The following is a 25,477-nucleotide window of genomic DNA, read 5'->3' as shown; positions in this document are numbered from 1 at the left end:
GGAAAAAAGTGGTTGTTAGAACTGTAGTGGAGGAGAAACAGATCATCCCAGTTTGCAGACACCCTCAACAAAAAAAACCCCAACCACTCAGATGCTGCCCAAAATATCTGTACTGCATCTTCCTTGCTGTCCCCAACTCCTTTTTAGCGGAGGGCAGCAGTTTGCAACACCTGCCTCAGTAGACTATGTATGAGCTCCACCAATGATGCACAGAGCCCAGCCAAGCAGGGAAAGAGCCCAAACTCAGCACAACACTGGAAGCAGGCTGCCCACATCCTATGTCATGTGTGCCACTGTCCCCCCTGCACAAAGGCACATCCAGACATGACAGGTGGGCACCACCAGTCTGGCCACTGCATACTCTGCAGGAAAACAGACTCTGCTTCGCATTTAGAATGTCTCAGCCCAGAAATTTAAGTTCAGGGCTTTAAAGTCACTCCTGTCAGTGCCAGCACCCCACCTTCCATCGCTCTGGTGACAAAATGAGGCCATTAGACACCACTGAGCCTACAGACCAGCCACTCCTTACTCTGTAACTCTTACTGCTTACGCAACACATCAGCCCAGCTACTTCAGACAGGATTATGCCCCAGGTGCTGCTCGGCTCATCAGTCCCCACAGCCTGCCAGTTTGCTGCAGACACATTTGGATTCACCACATGCGCTTTATGCCAAGGGTGGGCACACTTTGGGTGCTTGTGCTGGCAGTGGGGACTAGCAGCTATCGCCCAGAGCAAGACAGCTTGATCTGGGGCTCCAGAAGCACCAGAGACTCTTTCCCCCACCTCAGCCCTGCTAGGTATGGGTGTGGATGCCAGGTTTGAGATGACAGTGCTCTGCAACCCTGGTGCTGACCCAAGTGAGAGCGGGACATTTACCCTAGGTGCTCTGTACCATCCAGTCACCAGCATGCAGCCGTACCATCCCAGCATCCGTGCTGTAACATAGCATGGGAAAAAGGTAACCCTACCGTGTCGCTATTACCTTTAGGCATATTACCTTTGGGAGGGCAGCGTGGGTGTTTGCCATCCTTACCAGGCCACTCCACACTCAGTGAGCCAAAAACACGGAAGGTGTTGATCAGTCCAGCTACAGTCAGAAGGAGAGAAGTCAGTCTTCCCCAAAAAAGTTCTATCCTATACACCCTCCTGATGTCAAAACCCAAGGCCTCAGTGCAGGGCCAGGGGCTGCTCACCTTCTGTAATGTCCCATGGGACTCCTCCCAGGAACACTTTGCAGGAATAGACAGGGTTCTTGTAGTTTCGGGGAGGCAGCTGACCACTCCAGGTGCAGGTTGCTTCATTCACAGCTTGGACAAGCACAAGCAACAGTCAGTACAGGACCATTTTCTTTCCACTCTCCCATAGGTGTCCAAGCAAACCCCCATATTCCAGAACTGTAAGTGATCTGGAGACAGAGCTGCAGCAGCAACAGGCAGCTGCCCAAACAGCCGGCCAGTTCCCTGGTCTACCTGCCGACAGTCAGGCTTGTGCACAGAGAAAGGTCTGATCTGCCACAAACTCACATCCAGCCACATTATCTGTACAGAGGCCACCTGCATGCCCTCACAGAAGTACAGGACCATCATCATGCACTGAAGCCTGCTGAGATCCATCATCCAACTTACCTGCTGCTTGCCTGTGAAGCCTGGCTTCTCTTTCGATACTGAAAGGGTCTTCTGGAGAGTCCAGGAGATCCCAGGAAGGCCACGCAGATGCTCCAGGCCATCTTTTTGATGCACTGGCTGGGGAGGAAGTTACTGCAGCCAGGGCAGCTTGATCTTGATCCAGTCGGGACCCCACACCCATCTTTAGGGGGTCTCTTGACACCCCACTGAGGGGCAGGAAGGGCAGAGGGGGAGAGATGCGAAGGCTTGACTGCAAGAGAAAGCCCACATTAAAACCCAGCTTCTGTGTAAGAGCACATAATACTAGAGGTCATGCATCACACCAGGGCCCCAACTTCACCCACAGCAGAAGAGGCTCTCTGATCTCTTGTTCTCTTGAGACCCTCTGAGGTCTGGCACAGGCAGGAAAGGAGCCACCTCACCTATCCCAGCAGCCTGATGGGAGCACAGTTTCCCTGGGAAAGGCCTGCCCCTGCAGCCATTTCCCACTGAACCCATGCCAAATTATTATCAGCAGAGATAGTTAAGCAGGAGACACCTTGCAGACCACAAGACCAACAGCTTCCCCATGCCTGCACAGCCTCAAGGACAGCTGACACCCCCCATCCAGGCAACAACAACTACCCCAGGAAGAGCCTCATGTTTTGCTTCAGGCCCTGCCTGCCACAGGCAGGGCTCACTGGCAGCACCCATGAGCTCTGCAGGCAGCCAGCTGGCTCTCACCCTCCACACACCAGCTCCCAGGCCTGCCTGACCAGGGTGTGGGCTTAGCTGGCTGCAGACCCAACTGTTTGCAGGTTTAACACACCTCTTTCAGGGTGGAAGGAGTAAAAGCCCAGATTAATAAAACAGCAGGGATGTGAGACACTGTGCAGCTTAGTGCCAGCCGCTCTGTGGATTGAGCTGTGCACTGCTGCAGCACAGCCACCCACACCAAGGCCATGCTGAGGAAGACCTGACCTTCATGAACAAGGCTGGCACAAAGCCCTGCCACCCCACACTGCCTGCCATCGTCAGAGCCTGGGGTGCTGCAGCTGCTTACAGCATCCCTGCTTGAGATCCTGATTCTCCAGGGTGGATCACAGCAGAATCAACTCCACATCAAGCCAACTGCATCCTTCACGACAAACCCAATATGGGGGTCAAGGCCACAGCTGCACCACATCGGAGCCAGGAGCAGCTTGGCCCTGGCTTTAGCCTCAGGTGCCGAGGACAAGCCCTGCAGCAGCACCTACAGAGTTGGCTGGAGCCAGGCTGTCCTGCTGGCACCCAGAGCTGCCACTCACACTGTGATGTGGACCCAGCAGCACAGACTGGGTCAGCAAGACAGACACTTGCCTTGTTCACTGGCTTCCAAATTTAGCTGTGCTTTAGGGAATGGGAGCAGGCTAGACCCAGTTTTCTCTAGAAGAAACAGCCCTGAGATGGAGAAGTGCAGTCAGCAAATGGGAAGGGCAATGAAAGGCAGGGACAGGAGCTCCCAAGAAGCCCAGATGGGAGCCTGGAGACAGCTGTGCTGATCAACCACCTCCCTGCTGGGATCAGGGCACAGACAGCCTCCTGCCACACACCAGCTCAAGCACTCAAGACTCCTCTGGGAGCTACTTTAACCCATTAGGGCTGCAAGCACAAAGTCAAAAGGCTAAAACATTTAAGAAAAAAAAAGATGCTAGTTTGTGCTGAAGGAGGACTGCACCAGCAGCCCTTCTTCCAAACCCTGGGCTGCAGGAGAACCTTGTCCTGTCAGTGTGGGCATGACAACTACTTCCAGCACTCTCTTCCCTTCCTGAGCAGGCAGGGCTGCATCTTACAGCCCCGCCTCCCCCCCCTCCCCCCCCCCCCCCCTTCTCCCAAGTACGGCAAGACACCAGGAACCACAGAGTGGGTGCAAGATCCAAACTTACAATCAAGTCTGAGAGGTGGTCAGAGCCAGAGCTGAACCCACTGGTGTCTGAGTCCGAGGGGCTGCTGGAGCGGGAGTCCAGGAGGGAGCGGGAATCCAGGCGGGAGTTCCTCAGTGTTGGTGTGGAAAATTTTTCTGACAGGTCTGAACCAATGGGGTCTAGAGGCAGAAAACCCAGCGGGGGCTTCCCCAGGATGTTCCCGAGAGGGTTACTCAGCATGCTGAGAACTGCAACAGAGAAAGAGCCTGTCAGTGCTGCAGCATGACACACCTCCTTCCCTCCCAGCTCTGTGGCAGAGGCCCAGAAGGGTACTGGGCTCCTATCAGCCCAGAAGCAGCTTGTCCAGGAGGTGGCACACCTGGTAGGTATCAAGCCTCCAGAGAGCTCCAGAAAGGCTGCTTTGCCATCAGTTGCAGCATGGTGCTGCACATCTGGACCCACCAGCAACAGCCTGGTGTGGCTAGCAAACACAAGGGTGGGTTACTCTCCCAGGGCTGAGATCAGCCCGGAAATCCTGTGTCATCCTGGAGCAGAATCACAGACCCCACATCCTGGTTATGGGCCTCATACAGGTACTCCAGACCAGCCCCTCTGCCCAGTCCATGCAGTGATGCTGGCATTTCTCGCTGCTTGTGCTGGAGGAAGCTAGGATCCAGGGGGGCAGCTACCCACACAGTTTTAGTGATGGGGTGCACAGACTGGGCCCACAGCCAGTCATTGCACATATTGGCAGCCAGGCTGAGAGGAGCAAGGCCTGGCCTATTAGCAGGCATTTGCAGGCTTGGAGGTAGGACACATGTCGTCAGTCCTGACAGGAGCTGGCTACAGGCAGCCAGCAACGTGCCAGTCTGGCCTGCTGACAACAGAGACACTTCACAGTCAGTGGCTAGCACTGAGCACTGTCCCCAGTATGCATTCACAACAAGCCTGTCTGGTCAGGTCTTTGCCCAAGAGCCGACAGACAAGTATGCGCCAGATTGCTTCCCTCGCACAGCAGCAGGCTTTCCTCCCACTGAGGAGAATAGAGGCAAGCAAATTCCTTCCTGCAAACAGAGCCACCCCCCCAAGCAGAGCACCAGGCCACTGAAGGCTCATGGAAGCCCCATCCTGCTCTGTGGGTCAGTGGTGTGGGGCCAGCTGCCGCCCAGGAGGAGAGGGAATGTAGTGCAGGTTCAGCCATGTGGGATCCCACAGGGGCCCGACACCAGCCAGCTCTATTCAAAAGGAGCAAGTCTCAGCAAGCTAAATGTATCCCCAAACCAAATGAAAAGAGCAACACATTCAGAAATTGTTTTAATTATTCAAAGGCTGCAAAACAAGGCAACCTGCCCTGAAGCTTTCAGTTTTCAGCAAAGCAAGCTTGGGATCCACATGACATCCTCCAGCCCCACCTGATCTCAACCAGCTAGGACCACGAAGTTGATAACCCAGATTTTCAGGGGCTCTTTGCAGAGGATAAGAAATCCAAAACACTGCCTAGGTAAGTAAAAAACCACCATCATGCTCAAGTGCATTACTGTCAAACACTAGTATTAACTCAGTGTCAGAAAACTGCTGAGCATGCCCAAAGCAAGATGCTGGGATATACCCATTCCAAGCTGCATTATCCAATGGCATACCTGCTGGGGAGCTAGCAGCTCTAGCCTCTCACTACAGGGAAAAGCCCCACAACACCAACAGAAACCCCAGACAGGTACAGGTGAGTCCTTTATTTGAAGCATCTACCTCAACCCAAGGCAGAGCTGGTCTGCAGGAGCCCTCAGCCACAGTTACAGCATCTGCCCACATTTGCTGAGCCTTACCCCTGCAGTTTTCCCCAGGCTCAGACTCATTTTGGCTACAGCACAGAACCATGAACTCACCTCTGACTGCACTTGGAAAGTGACCTCCTGCCCTTTGAATACTTGCCCGGCTCTCCCTGACAGTAGCACTTGTGCTTACACCCAGCCCCACAGCCACAAAAGCAGCTCACTGGCCCAACAGTACTTACCCTGGGCAGAGCCTGGATGGCAGCAGCCCCAGCAGCAGCGGTGGGTAGCTGAGGGAAAGCCGCTGTAGACAGCTCGAGCTGGGGAGGAGACTGCTCCCTCCTAGTCACAGCACAGAGCAGGGCAGAGCATCTCCCAGCCCAGGCAAACCGCACTATGCTGGTTTGCCGACTTCTCTGAAGCCACGTGATGTGTTTAAAAATACAGCCAGTGTATTGTTCAAGGGAGACAGCTGAATTTGTTAAACAGGCTCAAAAATCTGATTAGTCACTAAACAGTAGAAGAGTCAAAGCAAGGCAGCTGATCTCATGGCCCAAGTCTCACTGCAGACAAATGCTCCAGCACTGACACCCTCCTCAGCCATCGAGCACAGTGGGTTTGTAATGCCAGGCAGTGAGCAGCCCTGTGCTGACCCAGTATGCACAGCATTCCTAGAGACCTGGAGCAAGCACCATGCAGACTGCTACCAGGCAATGCTGTCCTGCACCTCAGCTCCTGGTTATTGGGAACACAGGGCAAGAATGCTCTTTGGGATACATCAGCAAGGGTTCAGGGCCTTATCAGAAGTTCCCAAAGGCACTACAGGGTCCAACTCCTCTGCCCCACTTATTTCACCCTCCTCTGCTACCACTCTGGCTTGTTACAGCCACTGCTTACACATTTGTTCCCAGGACTGCTTAGCTCTCACCGCACCTCAAAAAACCAGTAAGGCCAGTATGAGTGCATTCAAGTAGCAGAATTACTGGCCTTTAAAGGGTTCTACTGTCTGGGCACCCAAGTTTCAGCACCTACCAAACAAAATCTTGCTGGCTACAACTGACCCACTCCTAACCTCATGTCCTGGAAGTGCTGACATCCTGCTGTTAACACAGATGGATTTCATCCACTCCAGGAGCTTTGACAGGTCTGCATGGGCAGCGCTCCATTACACGCTCTGTGGGCTACGCAGAGCTTGTGGGAGACCCCATGTCACGCCAGTGGGTCTGACTCAGCTTCACTTTGTACCTACAGTTACTCACAAAGACATCAGGAGGAAAAGCCATGAGCCATGCTCGGCCTTTCTTCCTTTACACTTGCTTAGCAATCAGGTTGTGTCCCCTGGAGCCAGCCTTTGCAGGTAGCCCAGGCAACACCAACGTAAAGTACAGGTCATGTTTCTCAGCCCCTCAAACCCAAAGGCATCCTGCTCTAACCCACTGAACCTCCTCCTGGGGGATGGGACACAAGAGCCTGATAAAGGTTGCTCACCTTAAAAAAGCCCTCAAGTCATTGGGGCCACTCAAACCCACAGCTTTTTCAGGGAAGTTGGACTTGTCTCCTGCCTCAAACAGACAGCTTGCAGAAGAGAAAACAAAAACATTCCCAATGCACATGCAAGATGCATCAGAAGTTTCTGGTGTCAAAAGCATCCCTGAAGATCCCAAAGTGAACCAAACATCAGGTAACTACTCAGACTAAAGGAAAAAACTTAAGTGCGAACAACTACATTTTTTTTACCTTTATGAGGGAAATTTTAACTCAAGGGTCACCATGATTCCCATTCATCTGCTCATACACAGTGGCCCTGCTGTCCAGAGCATAGCAGTTTGTAGAGGGCTTCTGGAACTTTTCACGCCTCTGCTCAGAGCTGCAAGAGAGGCACATGCCAACACTCTTTTGCAGGGGACAGCAAAAAATGTAGCTTTTAATAGAAACTCAGCTCTGACTTTTGACTTGCTGCTGCAGCTTTAATGACTGGATTCAGAGCCAGCATGCTCCATCTTTGAGCATGTCAGCCAAACGCTGACAGATTTAAGAGCTCTGTGGAGCAGTCTCGATACCAGCATGGCACTCTTCCAGTTTGTAGGCACTCAGGTTGCTCTCTAGAGAGCAAGCATTTTATGAACCACTCCTCCTCCTTAGTTGAGCTTTCCCTAGTAAATGCTATCAGCACAATGCTGTTGCAATATATCCTCTTAATTCTTGCATCATCCTGGAGGCCCTAAAGATACTGAGGGGAGCACACACAAGAGTCTGGACCCATTGCACTCAAGGCAGACACTTTGCAGAAGTACCCAGCTACACTGAGCCCATGGTGGTGGTTTCACAGCTCAGCTGGTTTCAGCTCTTCAGGCCAACTCTGTCCTGTGGACTCCAAATTAGCTTTTAAAATCCAGTTACCAACCACCGAGCTACCACATTCAGCATCAATTTACCTAGTGTCAAGCAAATCGCTCCATTAGCACAAGCTGCAATCCGTAGCATGCACCTTACAAAAGACACCCCAACAGCAATACACCCAACCCAGTCAGTTTTAGATCAGTTTTTATTCTTCTGTGTGCTGAGTAGACTTGCAATTTAAGGTTTTCAGCACCTGCCCAGGACCTTGAAGCATACCACTTTCTTCCCTGCATACCATAATTTGCAGCCATTTAAGAATTAGACCTTCCTGGTAGTTTTGACCAAGCCCTTTTTATAAGAGATGGATGTAAAGATGAGCCCTAAGGAGCCATGCTTACTAATGGTGGCAGCTCAGGGAAGGGCTCTGAGTAAATAAGCCACCTTACCACCATGCTGATGACAAATGACACTTTAGTGCCTTGAATAAAACCTTAAGACAAGAGCAGCACTACACACAGACCATCCACTGAGTTTACACTCCTGACAGCTAGAGCTGACAAAAAACTGTCACCATTAAGCTGTCCTCTTAACAAGTACTTTTGCTTTAGCTTGGGTCTGCAGGTGACCACCCAGCCCAGTAAGCAACTGTGCATTAGCAGAGCAGTGCTGATGCTCTTTGCTCCTTGGTGCATCAGTTTCAGCCAAGTTATTGAGAAACCAAGTCCAGTCCAAAGCAAAAAACCCCACCTCCCACCTTACAGGTGTTCAGGTCCTTTTCCTCAAGTTCTCCCTCTCACCCCATAAGAACATCAGTGGAAGCTTCTCCATAGAGGAAAATAGCATTTGACATCGGGCAACGCACATCACAGCATCTTCACAAGCCCGAAGGCACATGTACCTGCATGCGTGCACACAAACTCCTGTTGAGCAGCACAGCATGCCAGGCCCTGGATTCAGACACCACCAGCAATGTCTGGCACCTGCATGCTTGATGCACAGGCAGTTCAACACTGTGTTTGGCAGTGACACAGAGTGCTACAATGAGCACATGCACACACTTTTTGAAGTCATGCTCTGAAGATATGTTCCAGCCTTTAAAAGCTTGCTGCAGGGCTAGAAAAAGTCTATTTAGAAGGGACCAGGACTTCTCTAAAGCAGGTCTACAATGCAGAGGCTTTCAGAGGGTCACTCTTCCTGGCTGCCACCACCAGCAAGGTTAGACAGAGGGACATTTCAATGTCCAGAGAGGAGATACCAGAAGCTTGCCTGCTGGGAGATTACTCAGCATAGGAAGGATGGCAGACTGTCAAGACCTCCCCTTCACCCATCAACTGCTACGTGTGCTGAAAGTCTACCCTTCTGCCTTGATCTCCTTGTGGAGGCAGGGGCGAAGAGATCAATAGGAGAGCTCTTACCAAGAGAAGCAGGGCAGAAGAGCTGGGTTTCAGTGCCACCATGCTTCTGCTTCCACTCAGTGACACCTGCCATGCCCAGAGGCTGAAGCTGTATGCATGTTTGGGGCAGGGCAGTGGAGGAGGGAAGCAGTGTGACCTAGGCCCTGGAGACTGAACACAGTGCAGTTTCTTTTGTCATTCATCAAATAAGCTTGTAAAGAAAAAAAAAAAAGGCTGATGTCCTAAACAATAGCCTGCTGCAGTTCCAGAAAAACAGCTCGTCTGCAGTTTTTACCACCCAGCCAGACTCTGCCCTGGTGGGGTGGGAGCAGGCTGAATGTTTTAGTCAGCCAAAAAGAAGCACCTCCTACAGACACAAAGCAACTTTATGGCAAGAAAACCATTTGCATGTCTGAAAGGCAAATGGGCACCTTAACCATCTCCTACAGCCACAGTTACCATCTCAGCAGTGACACAGCCAGCCAACCTACCAGAGTGAGTTTTCCCCTCTCCATCACACACAAGCACAGAGCCACTTAAAACAGGACCCACTCATCACAGCGGAAGGGGTGATCAATACTCCAGGCTAATCTTAAGTGAAGTTTTAGCACTTCACACCTGCAGCCATGGGACCTTGCGCTGCCTGCATGGAGCCAGCAAGGAACCAAGCCCAGCAGAAGCTGCAGTGACAGATGTGGGGCTGCAGCACACAGTCCAGGAACAGGCTTTGCTTGGCACAGGGAAGGCAGACATTGGATTGCCCCCTCTATTCACTCTAACAGAGTTAGAAGGAACAGCAAAGCTCTTACAGGTGCACAAAGAATCAGGGAAAAGCTGCAGCAAGAGAAGTGGCAGAGGTTTCTTCCTCTTAAGTGGAACAGCCATGGGACAGGGCCCAGAGGTGGAAGGGAACTCTGTCTTTAGGCCTCAGAGCTTGTCCAAGCAGCACACCAGACATGGCCAGCTCAAATCCTCTCATCACTCCATTGGAGAAAGTCACTGCTGTTATGAGAAGAGCCACCTGAAGTCAAAGGCACACATCCTCTTCAGAGCTGTATGTCACAACAGAATTCTCAACCATCTTGAGCCAACTGTCATGAAAAGCAGCTCCCAGAACTGCAGATGTGATCAAACCAGCAGTAATCACCATCTACATAAGGATGGCACAGCCCTTTATTGTTTCTGAACTACAAAAGAACCACCTCTGCCCTGACAGATTCTTCATTTGGGGCAAAGAAGAACTGAGGATATTCAGGGAGCTATTTCTGGTTTGCTAAGAAGGGGGCAGGGGAATAAAAAAAGGCAGCATGATCCCACAGCTGAACCACAGAATTAGAGTTAGGACACCTGAGGTCTATTCTTGGTTCTGGCACCAAGATAGTAAGTCACTTCCCTAGCGTGCCCTGAAAAATGGAAACAGCAGTAGAACTCAGAACAGACAAGCTTATTGCATTAACATTTGAGAGCACAAGTCTTCTTCCTGTGCTGAGAGTGGGACCTGGCTGACAACAAGCCTCACTGCTTCTCGCGGCAGTGAGTTTATTACTGTGTTTCTGGGAAGGGAAAACAGATGCCCAAGGTAAATATAAAAATCAGTAAAGACAGCTAAAACACGATTCAGGATTAAAAGTGTAAGCAGACTGCCACAACTGTATTCATCTTTAAAAAGATGAGAACATTGAAATACAGCAGGTTTTAACATATATCAGTCCCAGAGATATTTAAAAGCCAACATATTCAGGTCAAATTCTGCACAACAAGCTTCAGCTTTGCAAGCCTCAAGAACACACACTTATATTTAAGTACTAAATTCCTCTCAATTATCTGCTGCAATGTCCAGGGTGCAAACTCCACAGCATGTGTTACTTCATATGCTAACAAGGATGAGACTGACTCATTTTTACTACTCAGCTGCATCACAATGTGTGGGGTGTCAAGTCCATCAGGATACTACCTCTAGCAGAAGGTATATTCTTTAGAGGGGGATCAGGCTGTTGGCCATACTGCTTTGGACAAGGCAGCAGGCTGCAGTAAAGAAAGAAACTAAAAAAAGACAGGCTTTAGCCCCAAGTGCAATCTTATTTGAAAAACTGCACACAAGCCTCACTAAGGTATTCATTCAACTGGCATAAAGCCACCTTCTTCATCACTTGATTGGCACACCCAGCACCACCAGTGATGCCTGCAGGTTCCCAGCTACCTTCCAGGGGTCTACATGAGGCATGTAGAGAATCACAGCTTTAGAGGTTTATGCTTCACCTTCCCTCTGCACTCCTAGAGAGAAAACAAGCCAGAGGGGCAAGCAGGGAAGCTGGGCATTTCTCCATGGCCACCTGAAATGGATGGCAGCTGCTGCTGTGTCTGAGAGCAGCCTCCGAGCTGGCAGTAGCATAGACACCACCTGTGATTCAGCTGTTTTGTCAGCACCTAAGGGACTACTCAGAAGGCAAGTAAGCCCAGAGACATGGGTACAAGGTGCTGAGATGGAAGATGCAGCACTAGCTGGAGATACCCTGCTCAGCGCCCCTGCCCTCAGCCCACACCCTCTGGGAGACTGTCAATTCAGCCCCACAGCAGCACCATCCGTGCTGTGACAGCTCAAGGACCATGGCACTTTTCAGAAGCAGATCATTTCAGAGCCAGCTCAGTGCAGGTGCCCATTTAAACAGGCCTTGTTCTGGGAATACTGGGGCAGCCTATGAATTAGTTTATGTAGCCCCCTTGGGCTATGCTACTTTTGTGACCCTTCAGCAGCTTTCTTATGTGCTTTGAGCCAGAAGTTGGACCACATAACCTCAAGTGGTCCCTTCCAACTTGAATTGCCCTACCACCCTAAAAAGACAGCCTGTCAAGAGCACTGTAGAAGGCCCAAGAGGTCATCTTCCAGCAGTCCCACATGCATTCATGGCATGAGAAGTCCATTAGACTAATTTCAGCTGTATAAACAGGCCAAACACTCTACTGGCTCGCTGGCCTTGCCCCTAGTATCACCACAATGACAGATCATGCTGCAACACCACACCACACAGCCTGGTTATCAGGGCAGCATGCTGTACCCAGACACAGAGACAAACTCAGGTCTGAGGCAGGAGCAGATTTTGAACTTTGGGCCTGTCCTACCAGAGCTGGAGAAGGGGAGGAGCAGGCATCACCCCTACCTTCTGCAACAGGCAGCCCAAGCACCCTGGGAGAGCAGCACCAGAAATCATGCTGAAGTCCAGACAGTTCCTCTACCCAGCTTCAAGTGGAAGCACACAGAGCTGCATGTACTGTGGAGGTTGTAACAAAGGCACAGAGCCAAAACACATATTCAGGGCCTCTTCTAGAAAGCTCCCATATTACCACTGATGAATATGTAGCAGATAGTCTTTCACATCTGCTCTGCCCTGCAAACAAGCACCCCATCTGCTGCTTAGACATATAGCAGTACAAGAGCTGGAGAAAGAACTAGCTGCCCCATCTTTGACTGGCACAGTTCTGGGGATGACTCTTCCCCCAGACCAGAGCTTGCACATTAAACCACCCTGCTACTACCTCTGACATGAATCACAATGAGAAAGACTAAGCCAGTAGATGCACAGGGCAGCTGAGAGCCACCAAACAGCAGCTCCAATGCTCTCCTCTGAAGGGAACATGCTTGTTAAGGCTTACTTCAAGAGCTAGCCAAGAGGCATGTGCTCTAGACTACAACCTGAGTCAAAAGCTTATAAGCAAGCTCCACAAGCCAGATTTGTACACACCAGCACTGCCAGGCTGCTGAACACCAGTCAGCACGTCTATGAAGTGGCAGATCTGCCACTGCTGGAGTGTTTTTATCATTGCATCGCCAACAGCTTTGAGCAGGATCAGATGCTTAAGAAGTCTGTGCCTTCCTTGCACCCACACTCGCCCATGATAACCTCCACAGAGCATGCAGGCAGCAGCAGGCAGCCCTCAGGGCTGCTCTAGAGGCCACAATAAAACATCCTTCCCTGACAGAAGTCAAGGGGAGGGTTTTGGGTGGTATGTGCCTGCTCCCATAAGCAATCTCCAGCACAAGCCTGGAGGCTGCCCTGACCCACTTCAATTCTAGCTGGATACAAGCAGAAATGCTGGTTAGGTTCCTGCTCCAGTTACTTGCCTATTTGCACCTTCTACTACTCTACAGCATCAGCATAAATAAAAATAAATCTGTTTTGGAGAAGCTGCTCAAATGGAAGCTTTAAGAGGTGGATTAAGAGCAACTTCCATTAGAAACCAATTGCAAACTCAGTTTTGATACTTGTTTTACTTGTTTGATACATATTTTATTCTGTTAAGAATGAGCAGTCTGCAGATATTAAGTGCTCCCTGCTTTCTACTCCACAGCATAGCTAGCTCCAGCCAGCAGATGGGAAATCAGCCCATGGAGTGTGAGCAGCCCTTACTGAAACATGCTCAAGAAACAAGTGCCCATTAAGCATCCACACCAAGTACATCCGCAGAAAAGCCCTAAGAGAGACAAGATGGCATGAGGCAAGCTTTTAGTAAGGCCATCTCAGGTGCTCCTGAAGTACAACCACCAAGCAGGAGATCGTGCAAGTCAAGCCAGCCCCCAGCCTTCCTCCCTGACAACATTGCCATAGTTAACCTCCATACAGAAGGCACCACCACCATACCTGTGCTTCTACTACTAAGCTCTGAACAGTAGCCAGAAGGACTAGGGCTTAATGCACAGCTGCCAGGAAAGCTTGTCTTCCTTTCAAGGCAACAAAGGACACCAAGAACATTGTGAGCTCAGGATACCCCCCCACCCAGTCTTTGGTTGCCCATTTGCCTGAATCAGGTGCAGGTCTGAGGCCAGCAAGAGGTGGTCTTGCCTCCCTGCTCCAGCATAAGCAGCCATACCATCAGCAGTATGAAGGAACCTTTCACTGAGTTGTCTAGGCAGACTTTGGCTTAAATCTGAGTGAATCTCATTCTGGGTGAAGTGCTCACTCTGTGGACCTGAAGCTCCCCTTTCACTACAGAGCAGAAAAAAAAAATCCTTCTTGGACACTGGTGACCACCTGGAGTCACCCAGATGCTGAGCCCTCCTCCATCAGAATGAGGATCTGAAATCCTCCTCTAGCACAAGAAGGATTTTCACACAGCCAAGCAGGAATATGCAAGAGCTGAAGGCACACCTAGGCAGCAACTGTCTTCTGAAGCCACTTGTCCAAAAGACAATAGGTTAATCAGCAGGGAGAAACCCTGACTTGCTGAGGGCCACAAGGGAGAGCTCTATGGAGCAGGTACTTAGCACCATGCTGCAGCACACGTTAGCCTAGCAGCAAACTAAACAGTCAGGGAGAACAGCAAGTGATGTGGAAGACCTCCCTTGTCCAAGCCCTCTGCCCCTCTAGGGTCTTCCTCAAGCTCTGAAGCTGAACACTCAAACCAACAGCTTGAGGAAGGCCAGAAACTTGTGTTGTACTTGCCAGCAACAACCACCCTCAGACTGATTAGCAACTTTCACTTGGGAGCGTTTCCTCAGGTGCCTGCTACCACACACAATATTTGAGGACAGTCTGAAAACAGACCATCCTGGGGGAGCAGCTTACAAATCCCTCCTGCTGTTGAGAGGAAAGGCTAGGAGCCCACAATAACTGTGCTTCCTTCTATGCAACAGGTCTTTTCTTTCGTCCTTCAGAGATAGGGTTTTGCCTTGAAGACTTGAGTGATTCGTACTCAGAGGCCTCAGCTATCTCTGCAGACAAAGCACAACAGATTGCCTGCAGTTCTAGCCTAGTAAATTTGAAGCGACTACAGATAATCAGCATGTTCAAGCTTATTGCAGAAAGAAGTTGGTGTGCTCTGGGAAGCAGGAGAACCAAAGGCTAGAAAGATTTTGTGTTGCTTCCCTACCACAGGCCATTTCTCCAGCACCAGAGAGGCTGGAGCTGTAACCTTGCAGACTAGGGAGTGAGACAGCAGCAGCCACACTGGAGAGGGCATGGACAAGGCTGGAGCCGCAGTCTCAAGAGCAGATCCAAGGAAAAGCTCAGATCTGTTGCTGCACAAGCCATTTTAGGGTCACAGAAGTGGAGAGGCAGATACAGCAAGGTGGTCCCCCTGACATCAGGAAGAGCTCACCTGCTCAGACTGGGCTCATCTAGAGGTACCAACATCCTCTTCAGAAGAGCTGATCCCTCCAAAACCACCTTGCAGGTTAGCACTGCATACTTAGTATTAACAGACTGGTTTTTGGATGATTTCCCAGCAGGCAAGTCTGCTGTCCCACATAGGGACAGGCTCCCGATGTAGGGCAGGACAGACCAGCCAGACCAAGCAGCTGGCACACAGGCTAAAAAACAGGCAGGGAGACCCAAAATCCACACATGGATCTGCTTGTGTACTGCTGTCACCTGTTCTCCAGGCAAAAACTGGATCAAGACCCCATTTGCTTGTGCTCCTTGAGGAACAGGACAGTGAAGGTAAAGGATACCATCAAGGGCAGTCCCAATTCACTTAACCCTTCCTTGCCTCTGCAGAGTCATGAACTCTAAGGTCTTAACACAAGCATCTACCTACTATGAGGCTATTTTAAATAAGGGGAAATGCTGCCTCAAAAAAACACAGCTAGGAATGGCAGGACTGGAAGTGTTCAAGGCCAGTTTCCTGCAAAAGCCCCTCCCCAGGTCACAGAGCAGGTTCCTGGGACTTGCTTAAGTATTTCCAGCCTGACAGATCTAGTGGCAGCAGCAGATTTGAGATTCCTTTCCTGCTACGAGACAGCAGTTCAATCCTATGGCAAATAAATGCAGGCGGCTTAAGCCTGCAGCAGCTGCTGGCCTCCCAGAGAGGCTCTCTCCAGACACCAGCTTCAGGAACTGGCAACACATCTGGTATGCTCTCAAGGGCTAAGCACACATCCTCAGTGTGTTACAGAGCCAGGCCCAGAAGGAAAACTCATTACAAATAACCTTGCCTGGGTGCAAGGCGTTCAGCAGCCCTTCAAGAAGCAGGGACACAAGCAGGATCAGAGTGTACAAACCAGCCCCGCTGTTCTCCAGCCTCCTCCAGCACAGATCCAGCCAGCAGCAGGCACCTACCTGATGCCACTGCACCAAGCTACATGGTGACACTGCCCCTGGGAATGCAAGGTGACACCAGAAGGGTTTGCAGTCAAGGGTCCCTCCCAGGCTCAAAAATCTACACACTGGCAAGGACTACACAGACAGGAGAGGAGGTCCCAGCTCATCAGTACTTGAGCACAGGTACAGCAGGGGACCCCATTAGCAATATTTTTAGCCTGACTGTTAGATGGTTGTTTTGGAAGGGTGGAAATGCAAAAAAAATCCCCAGCCATCTCCCCATGGATCCGCACAGCTGAGTCACTGCTGGAACCTTCCAAATGCTTGGGCACCAGCAGCGCAACAGCTTTGCTTGGCAGCGCCATCCCTTCCTTAGGGAAGAACCTAGAGACAGCCCAGCACCAATGCAGCCTCACCTGCTCTCAGGACACCCTGATGGAGACCCCAGCTGCACCCTCCCAGGCCTCAGCACTGCACATCAGGAACCTCTGGACACAGCAGCACCCTGTCCACATCTTCCCTCTTTCTGTTACAGCACAGCTAGGCCTCCTGGCAGCACTGGCATCTGCTGACTCCTCAGATCCATACAGCTTTCAGACACTCCTCTGCCACCCAGAGAGGACTGTTTCACAGCCTGTCAGAAAACACTCCTGAACTACAAGATCTCCCCTGCTAAGGAGCTCTGCATGACCACTCCAGGGCCCTTATGAAAGAAGGAAAGATGAGGTTCTGCAGACATGAGAGGTTGTAGGCAGGCTGAAGCAGTACATCAGCTGCGCACAGCTATCAGCTCCTCTCACTTCTCGAGCCAGTGTACATCATCCCCACAGCTCTTTGAGCAGGAGTAACAGCAGCCCAGACCAGGGAGCACTCCTAGCCCAGCTGCCACACGCCCAAGAAAGGAGGGGTGGGACTGAAGAGGAGAATGTGGCCTCAGGACCCTGACACCCCCAGCCATATAGCACTAGACCCTCTGCACAGCCTCTAAAGGCCAGAGGCTCCTCTGCAGAAACAGCACAGCTGCATTTGGGCTGGATTTACACCCCAGCCATCCCCCCTGCTTTGTGTACTGAAGAGAATTGCCAGGAGCGAGAAGTGAGGAAACAGGCCTCTCCAGACAGTATTGGGTGCCATCTTCCAGCAGCTGTTAGCACAAGTTGTCACAAACACCCAATAGGAGCAGATCACCTGAGCCCAGGGCACTGCTTGAGGTTAGATCCTTTCTACAGCTCTTCCCAGGCCTCTGCGGCAGGCAGAAGCTCCAGCACAATGCACTGCAGTCAGCGGGGGCACCTGACACCAGATACACCCTCTGCAAACAGGGAGGTCACCAGAGCACCTTCAGATCATCTTCAACTGAATCTTCCTCCCAAAACCACAAGCCCCTTAATTTGTGAAAGTGAACCTCCACCACTACCAGTGTCTACCTGGCCCCACCACCCAACCTGTGAGGTGCAAAGCCTACCACAGGCTTGTGTGAGCACTACTTGCTTGCCTGCCAGAGCACTGCAGAGACATCCGTGCTCTGCCAAGGCAGCCTGGCAGGAAGCTGGCCAAGAGAGCGCTGGAGACTGCTACAGTGGATCAGGTGGGGCTGGGACATCCGCACAGAGCAGCCGCCTCTGTGTGACAGCCCTTGTTCTGCAGCACCACTGTGCACCAAGCTGCGGGTGTCATGGTTGTTAGCAGCAGGAGCATTCCGTATGGATGTTGCCTGCTTTAACTGTACTCTTTACATTAAGGATCCTATAACAGGTTCAGTGCCCCATAGTCTGCCAACAACCATAAGGGGCTCAGTGCACAGCACAAGGCACCTGTTCAGCCCACTGCACACTAGTAACTTCCATTTCTCCCTCCTCCTTCAAGGTTTCACCTAGCAACAAAAGGATGACAGATACTGAGTGTGTGGTATTCCCTGGTTCATTAGGGGAAGCCCACAGGACCACGTGCTGGAGCACAGCAAGGCTTGGTAAAGCTACTGCAGCCTGACTGCAAGCATACCCCAAGTGCCTGTGCTAGGGCCTGCACACCAACTCTTGTGGAAATCAAATACAGAAACTCAAGCGAGCTGTGCTAAGGAAGCTGCCATTTCAATCTCTACTACCCCACAAGTGATTTTTTTTATTTATTTTGTTTTACAATTCATGCAGCAACATTCAGGGCTCTGTCCCAGAAGTACTTCCTATCCAGAGGGCAGCATCCCCTGGACATTAGAGGTGGTTGACAGCACCCCCTTGCCCCCACAAACACCTATATGGGCAAATCACACTGCCCAGCCCACCCCAGAAGCTATCTACATTCCTGTCAGCAACAACTTTACGCCTGGGGCCTCCTGTGTCACCCAAGTCTGTGCAGAGATGCACTACCCTTTCAACAAAGCAGCAGCATGCTGCTATAAAGGGATGAGTTTCTGTAGCAACCAGGCTGAACTTGTACAAACTCTGCCAAAGCACTAGATCTTTCCACGGACTGATACTTGAACGAACACACTACCATTTGTGAAACTGTTTTTTACAGCCCTCAAAGCCTAGGAAATTAACTCTTTCCTGTGTTTTACACCCCCTGCTCTGTCATCAGGCCAGAGAAGCATTAAGTTTGCACATACAGCACTCCTTTCTCCTCCAGTGATTTTACAGAGAAGGCTGGTGCCTCTCAAAGAGTTAACTGAACCCTGCATCACTCCAGGCAAAGCACCCAGCACCCCAAAAACTCCCCATACAATCACAGCTTTAGAACCAAACCAGAGAGGATTGAGGGGGAAGGGCAAATCAGCCAGCAGCGTGTGGCTGCAAGCCCACACCCTGCAATCACATAGGTTTGTGCTGGACCAAAAGAGTTAAAACAAGAAGCCATTCCACTGCATCTCCTCCAGCTAGTCACAGACCGCTATTTCTAGTCAAACGTGGGAGTGGAGAAGGATCCCTCCAAGTCTTCCACCCAGCCTGTGAGCTGCCAGTTGAAGTTGTTAGTCAGGTGCCAGCTGCACCTACCACACCCCACAGGCAGAGTTCAGCAGGCAGCGCTGCCGCTGCTGTAGCACGGGAATGAGTGGTGCTGCCTGGACTTTTACAGTTGGGCAGAGGGGTCCCTCTGCAAGCACACCCCCTGCCCCCACCTGCAGAGCTACCTGCCACCAGGGATTTTCTCAGGCTGCTGGAGCAAAGTTCAGCCTCACTCCTACCCAGCATGTTCAGCCTCCTGACACCACATCCCCCACCCACTCCCTCCAAATGCAGGGAGAGGATTTCTGCTCTCTCAGTGAGGTTGTTCCTCCACCAGCATTACAGCACCAAGCAAAAGATAAGCCTGGGCACTTCTTGTCTGCAGTGAACTAGCAGCAGAGCAGAGGGGGCTGTGGCACAGTCAGCCACAGCCTCCCCAACTCAACTACCACATTACACAAGCATTATGGGTTGAGAAGCTCCCATCAGTAACTGCCAGCACCCTGTTACACAAGCAAATCACTCCACATTAGCTTTAAATTGGCCAAAAAAATTAAAGGAATCCAACAACTGTTGCTGTGTGTGTCAGCAGACTCACCGGACTGTGTGCTGGTTTGTGCTGCAGCATCAGAGTCCTGGGTGCTCCAGGGTCTGTCCCACCCTGTCAGGTTGAGGGACTGCAGGCCAAGGCACAGATCGTTGGTGTCTGGGAGGCCATGGGAAGACTCTTGCGTGGACGTGGGGAAAAGCATCCTGCTTGCCACTGCTTCTTCACAGTCCTGGAAGTCTGCTCAGATTGAGAACAAACAGAAGCTTGAGAGTTCAGGGCTGCTTTTTTCTTTTTAAAGAAGGAGTTTTCCGAAGCGTTAAGCCCCGAGCCAGGTCTCGTGCTGCTCTGAAGCCACGGCTTCTGCAACTAGCAGTTGCACCCCAAAAGGGAGGGCTACCATATGTCCAGAAACCAGTCCCCCACCCCCCTCAGCCCCTCCACCTTCCTATCCCGTCTGCATTACTGACTGGGTCAGCATGTGACCAGGCTGCTGATGCTTACTGTGCTGACAGTGACGTCACTCAGCCATGCAAGAGAACTGCATCAGCTCTTACAAAATAAAGGTAAGAAGAAAGGATAAGATTTCCCCCAAAAGACGGCAGGCAGGAGGAGAGAGGTGCAGCTCCAGTAAGTCAAGGGAGGCAGGCAGCACAAAAGCAGGGCTCCACAATACGGCACGGCAGACGACAGGCTTGAGGCAGCAATCCCCCCAGCAACGATGATAGCAGCAGCAGCGACAGAGCAGACAGTTTTAGTGCTACCCAGCTCTCCTGTCCCCGCCTCCCTCCACCCACAAAACCCAAAAAACACTTTAGTCCTGGACAGACTCCAGCTGCTGGCTCCAGTTCAGAGCCCAATGCAAAGCTTCACAATTCTGCTAGCATAATCTATTTGGTTCAACTTGGCCACCGTGCCTCACTGACTCTGCATTGTTTACCACTGAGTAACAAGGATAACCTTCAAACCCCCCCCACTACCCAGAGAGAAGCCCATTATCCCAGGTCCAGCCTAAGCAGGCACACCATGCTGGTGCAGGAAGAGGAGGACTGGCTGGAGCACAGGACCCATTTCACATCAGGAATTTTTCATGGCCTGTTTACCTTCCGCCTGCCTGGTCCCCCTGCTTCCCAGCCCTCCCCTCCCCTGCAGGGTGTTCACAAGCTTACAGTACTTGAGACACCAGATTCTCACCTCTGTTTAAGCCTGTGCCAACAGCCTAAGGAAACACAGCAGGTTCATAGTCTAAGAATTCCAGTTTAATGTGGGGATCTGGGGGCTGTTGAAACCACAAGATGCTCAGCTGTGTTACCCAAAATCTGAGTCAGAGGGCATTTATAAGCCAGATACCAAGCAGCAGCAGCTGTCTCCTCCTCCTCCCCCTGCCCCCACACCCTCCCACTGTGCCATCAGATGTACACCTCACACACACCACTCCCGGCTCCTCAGCCAGGCACTGCAGTGACTCCAGCCTGTCACGTTATCCCTCATGTGCAGTCCCAGCCACCCCAGACAGCCTGACAGTGTTCCTGGCCTCCTTTTCCACATCCTGTGCCACTTTGTTGCCCATGACCTAGCAAAGTCCAGGCAATGGCTGGTGGCACCCTACATGAGAAACAGGCTGCTGCAGCCACCAGAAGCAGGACGCCACACCTTTGCCCCATGGTGATCTGGGAAGCACCAACATTCCCAGATGACAGCAAGGGGGCTGAAGCACTGCAGTCAAGATGAGAGCAGCTAGAGCTATACCTGCTGGCAGCATGCTGCCTTCACCCCTCCCAGCTGCAGCCTCCTCCACAGCACTTCATCAGAATAGCATCCACCAGGGTTGGGTGTTTTTACTAGTACTACTAGGGGAGTAGGAAGAAAAAGCTGTAGTACCAATTCAGTCACATTACTATCAAGCACCTGTAACATCATCAAATATTCCTCCAAAAGCATCATGCTGCATCTTCAGCACAGAATTTCACTGCATTAATTCTTCCAGCATAGTTTTCAGATTGCTTGTTTTGGACAGGCCCTAAAAACACTTATAATGCAGCTGTAGGGAGGAGAGGATAAAGGCATATTGCTCAGACTACTCAGTTCCCACAGCAACCATGACTTGCCCATATGCATATGTAACATTTCTGTGTTTATGAAAATGCAGAAGTGCCACACTCTAGCCCAGACCCCTGGCAGTAGGAGGCTACCTTCCCTTTGGGGACCAGGATCTTGCTAGGCGTTATGCCGTCTTCAAGATTAATTCCCTCCAAGTTTCATCTTCTAGGGAGCATGGACACAAACAGAACATTGACAGACAGCAGAACTTGAATCCCACCTGGATCCAAGATCTTGGATGAAACCCACCACTGAAGAAACAAGGAAAATAGTGAACAGATTTATCAGTTACAGGAAGCACTCACTTCACAGCATCCAGCCACATTTTGCCTAGTTATGTGCATTTTTCAGGAAATAAGCTGTTTTGCTTAATTGATCCCAATCAGATTCAAGTTCAAGAGATCTATGTTTCCCTCTGATGACTTCAATCTGTATTAAAGACAAGCTCCTGCAATTCAGTTACAACTACTGAAGCACAGAGTAGTATTTGCTTAGATAACCAGCATTTTTTAATTAGGCCTTTTCCCACCTGAAGCAAACAGCCAGCACAAGCCTGCTTCCCCCTTTAACACTCCCAGCCACACTGAAAGACAGGTAATGGTCATCAAGGAAAAACAGCAGCTTAACTAGAATTTAAACAGATTTCTGGAATAGTTTTTTTAAAATTCCAAGTCTGGAAATTTGTTACAAAGCAATCAACTGTTGAAGGCAGACAAAAATAATAGGCTACTAGGGCAGGAAGAATTAATTTCCTACAAAAATTCAGTCTACAGAGTCATAACCTCAAGTTATGAATAAGTAAATGTCTACAAAATATTAAACAATTTCACTTTGCAACCTGACACAGTCCAGCCCAAATACTTCGTCACAGACTTTTCCAAGCCCCAAGAACCAGCATGAGTCTTTCCAACCTGGATTTTTCCCTGGAGCTGCCACTGGAAGCCAACCATCCTGGCAGAGGGAGCCACACTGTGCTGGGCTTGTGCCCGAGTGTTTAAGAGAGACTGAGCTCCCACCCCCTGAGCCGGTAAGGTTTGATTTCAACAGCATCATGAGAAGAAAGCCCACAGTGAAACATTCCTGTCCCCGTCTCAGAGCAGGCAGCTCTCCTGGATGACATCCTCCTGTCTATTCAGGAGATCCCTGGAGCCAGGACACAGCACAGGCTGGACAACTTTCCATACTGCTTGGGCAAAAAAGCTGCGTTTTTCTGCCTTCAAGTGTTAGCACTGCATTTAAGACATTTCAAAGGCTTCTTAAAGACAAGCATCTCCACACAGTTCAGTTCTTAACCTGCAGTTAAACCCTACCAGCCCAGACAGCTTACACAAGCTACAGCCCCAGCCACTTGTCCCCACCCCAGCACTCCATCCCCACTTACACCAGTTTAGGCAGATTAGTTTCCACACAGGAAGCTGGGCTGGGGAGCTGATCTGGTTAAAACCAAGCCACAGGGAGTTAGTTTTAAGCCTGGCTCATTCCCCTGATCTGGTATGCAGTGTGGCTGCATCAACCAGGCATTTGAAACAGGAAAATATTTAGAAAATTACAGCCTCAGCCTGCACAGAAGGGACAAGCAGGGACTGGCACCAGGAGCTGTGATCCACAGGCAGTTTGTGGCAGGTGGGTTAAGGTAGCATGGGGAGAACAGAGTGTGATCCAGTCCCCATCCCATGGCACCAGCATCTGTGCCATCAGTCTTGAAAGTTGATGCTTCAATCAAGCTCAGAGACATTCAGATATTTGAGCCCTCCAGACCTAGGCCATTTGCAAAGCCAGCTAAAAATCCAGCAAATGGGTTTTATCTTAACTGGAAAAATACAGAGAAAGAAGGAAACAGAATGGTCAAGCAAACATGAACAAAGTAAGCTAGATCCCACTCCCACCACCTCCACAGCCATGAAGAGGTCTCCCTTTGCTCCCACATGCTAATTTCTAGCAGAGCCCAAATACAGAGGAAACCCCTCCAAGAAAGAGGCCCCTGAGTGTACAGAGCAGGGGAAAAATAAGCACAACAGCTGTAAACTCTGTTCAATGACAAAACCAGACTCACCTCTGTGTGCCGCTATGTTGTGAACTAGAGCTCTGACCAAGGCTGAACTTCCAAATGAAACGCAGAGAAGAGGCAAGGCCAGCATTCCTGCAGCCTTCACACCACAAACAGGAAGGCAGCTCACAGCAGAAACAGTTTTGCCTTTCACACCCCTTTACACCTCCAGTTGTAAAGGCTGGGAAGCACATCCCTGAAAATTAAGCTTCTCAAGTACATTTTGCACACTAAAGCAGCACATCTCAACTGAAAGCTTTTAGAGGATGAGCCAATTGTATCCCAAAAGTACAGTGGGGATCATCAGGGTCTTAGCAAAGCTTGTTGAGCATAAACCTGCTAGTTACAAGAAGTTTTGATACACAACTAAGCATCTTCCCTGTAATCTGAAAGATTCCTCAAGTAGAAACACTTGCTGCTGCACAACCCATTTCACAGCCAGATGAAGAAGTCTGCCCTATTCCCATTACCACAGACACTGGAACAGCTGGCAAACAACTACTTAAACTAAGGAAGAGGGCACTGTGACCAGCCTTGCTGCTCTGTCTACCTCTTCCAAAAGAGACACTGCCACGGGATTATAGCACCAAAACTTGAATGACAGAGCACGTTTTGTCAGGAAACTTGATGGATCTTCAGCTACACCATCCAATTTGTGACCACCACAGAGTGCAACAGCTCAAGGCCAAGTCCCTGCTGTCTGCAGAACACCACAATCTGCCTCCATTTGCAGATCTGATGAAAAAACAAACATTTACTAGAGCTACTTTCCAGTACAGAAAAGCATTGTACCAATGTAGGAAAACACCTATTAATGTGACACTTAAAATAAAAAGGCCAAAACCAAAGGCAGTAGCCATGCACCTCTTCTGGGGCACAGGTATTCAATTTCACCACTCTGCAAGTGCATTCCTGGCATACAGCATTTATTTGGGGCAAGCAGAATTGTTCCCAGCTGCCAGCTCCAGGTGAACTCCTGCTAACAGAGCAGAGCTCTGCTCTGCCTCAGGAACCCCATTAACCCCATGCACTCCAGGCAAGCAGTGCTACATTTTGAGTCTCTGTTTTATAACATTTTGTCCCCTCATGCAAGGCCACACACATTAGGTCAGCTGCATCTAGCACTGTCTGGCTTATTTCCTCATGGCTGCAGGGCACAGGAATTTACATTATACTAGAGGGGACTTTTTGGGTGGCTAAACAAGTGATAGGTCATTGACTGCAGCTGAGAGCAAACAGTAAGCCAATTTAGACATCAGCTAGTCTGGTTTTGCATTTGTCCTTCAATTTTCCTTAAATAGAGCAGCCACTGAGAATCATTAGGACCTGATGGGCCACAACTAACAGCCTTCACAGTGAACTTGGCACCTTAAGCCACTCCCATCCACAGGAAGTCGCTTAAGCATCTCCCATTTCTTCACACAATGGACTGTCAACTTAGAGCAAAATAATGGCTGCTTTATCTCAGTTAAGTGAGCAGAGCTTAATGAAAGGAAAGATCAGTGCTGCTGGGACATTTAGGGTACCTACAATCCTTGCAAACCATTTGTTTTAAGCCAGCATTGCCTTCAGTTGAAGCCAGTCAGTTTAGCCAGGTGAGTAAATGGGCATGCAAGAACCAAAGCAGGAGCTTTACTCACTGTTCTACTTAGAAATCATGCCTACAGAACAGGATGATGATTTCAAAAGCCAGTTTAGGGTTGGGTTATTTTTTTAAAATCTGGTACCAGCAACTTCCCCACAGCAAGGCCCAGCTTTAAAGCCTGACAAAAACTACCTGCTCCCTCAAGTAATT

General features: G+C 50.4%; 1 protein-coding gene across 6 annotated transcripts in view; it reads right to left on the bottom strand.

Annotated features, from left to right (window-relative positions):
* The window catches only part of CPEB1 (cytoplasmic polyadenylation element binding protein 1), a 42,420-nt gene that overhangs the window by 6,877 nt on the left and 10,066 nt on the right, over window positions 1-25,477 (bottom strand). For 3 of the 6 annotated variants that reach the window (XM_056347617.1, XM_056347619.1, XM_056347620.1), the window contains 5 exons: window positions 19,587-19,775; window positions 3,531-3,757; window positions 1,627-1,876; window positions 1,195-1,308; window positions 984-1,088 (listed from right to left, as the gene is read on the bottom strand). In XM_056347617.1, the coding sequence (XP_056203592.1) occupies window positions 984-1,088; window positions 1,195-1,308; window positions 1,627-1,876; window positions 3,531-3,757; window positions 19,587-19,775 (885 nt within the window). Of the gene's footprint in view, window positions 1-983; window positions 1,089-1,194; window positions 1,309-1,626; window positions 1,877-3,530; window positions 3,758-5,520; window positions 5,612-19,586; window positions 19,776-20,039; window positions 20,302-25,477 lie in introns of those variants that run through there. The other 3 variants (XM_056347621.1, XM_056347618.1, XM_056347622.1) reach the window with 3 other exon arrangements.

This window comes from Falco biarmicus, chromosome 7 (genome assembly GCF_023638135.1).
Source record: "Falco biarmicus isolate bFalBia1 chromosome 7, bFalBia1.pri, whole genome shotgun sequence".
Classification (NCBI taxonomy): Eukaryota; Metazoa; Chordata; class Aves; order Falconiformes; family Falconidae; genus Falco; species Falco biarmicus.
The sequence above is the reverse complement of the archived record's forward strand: the minus strand, read 5'-3'. Positions and strand labels throughout refer to the sequence as shown.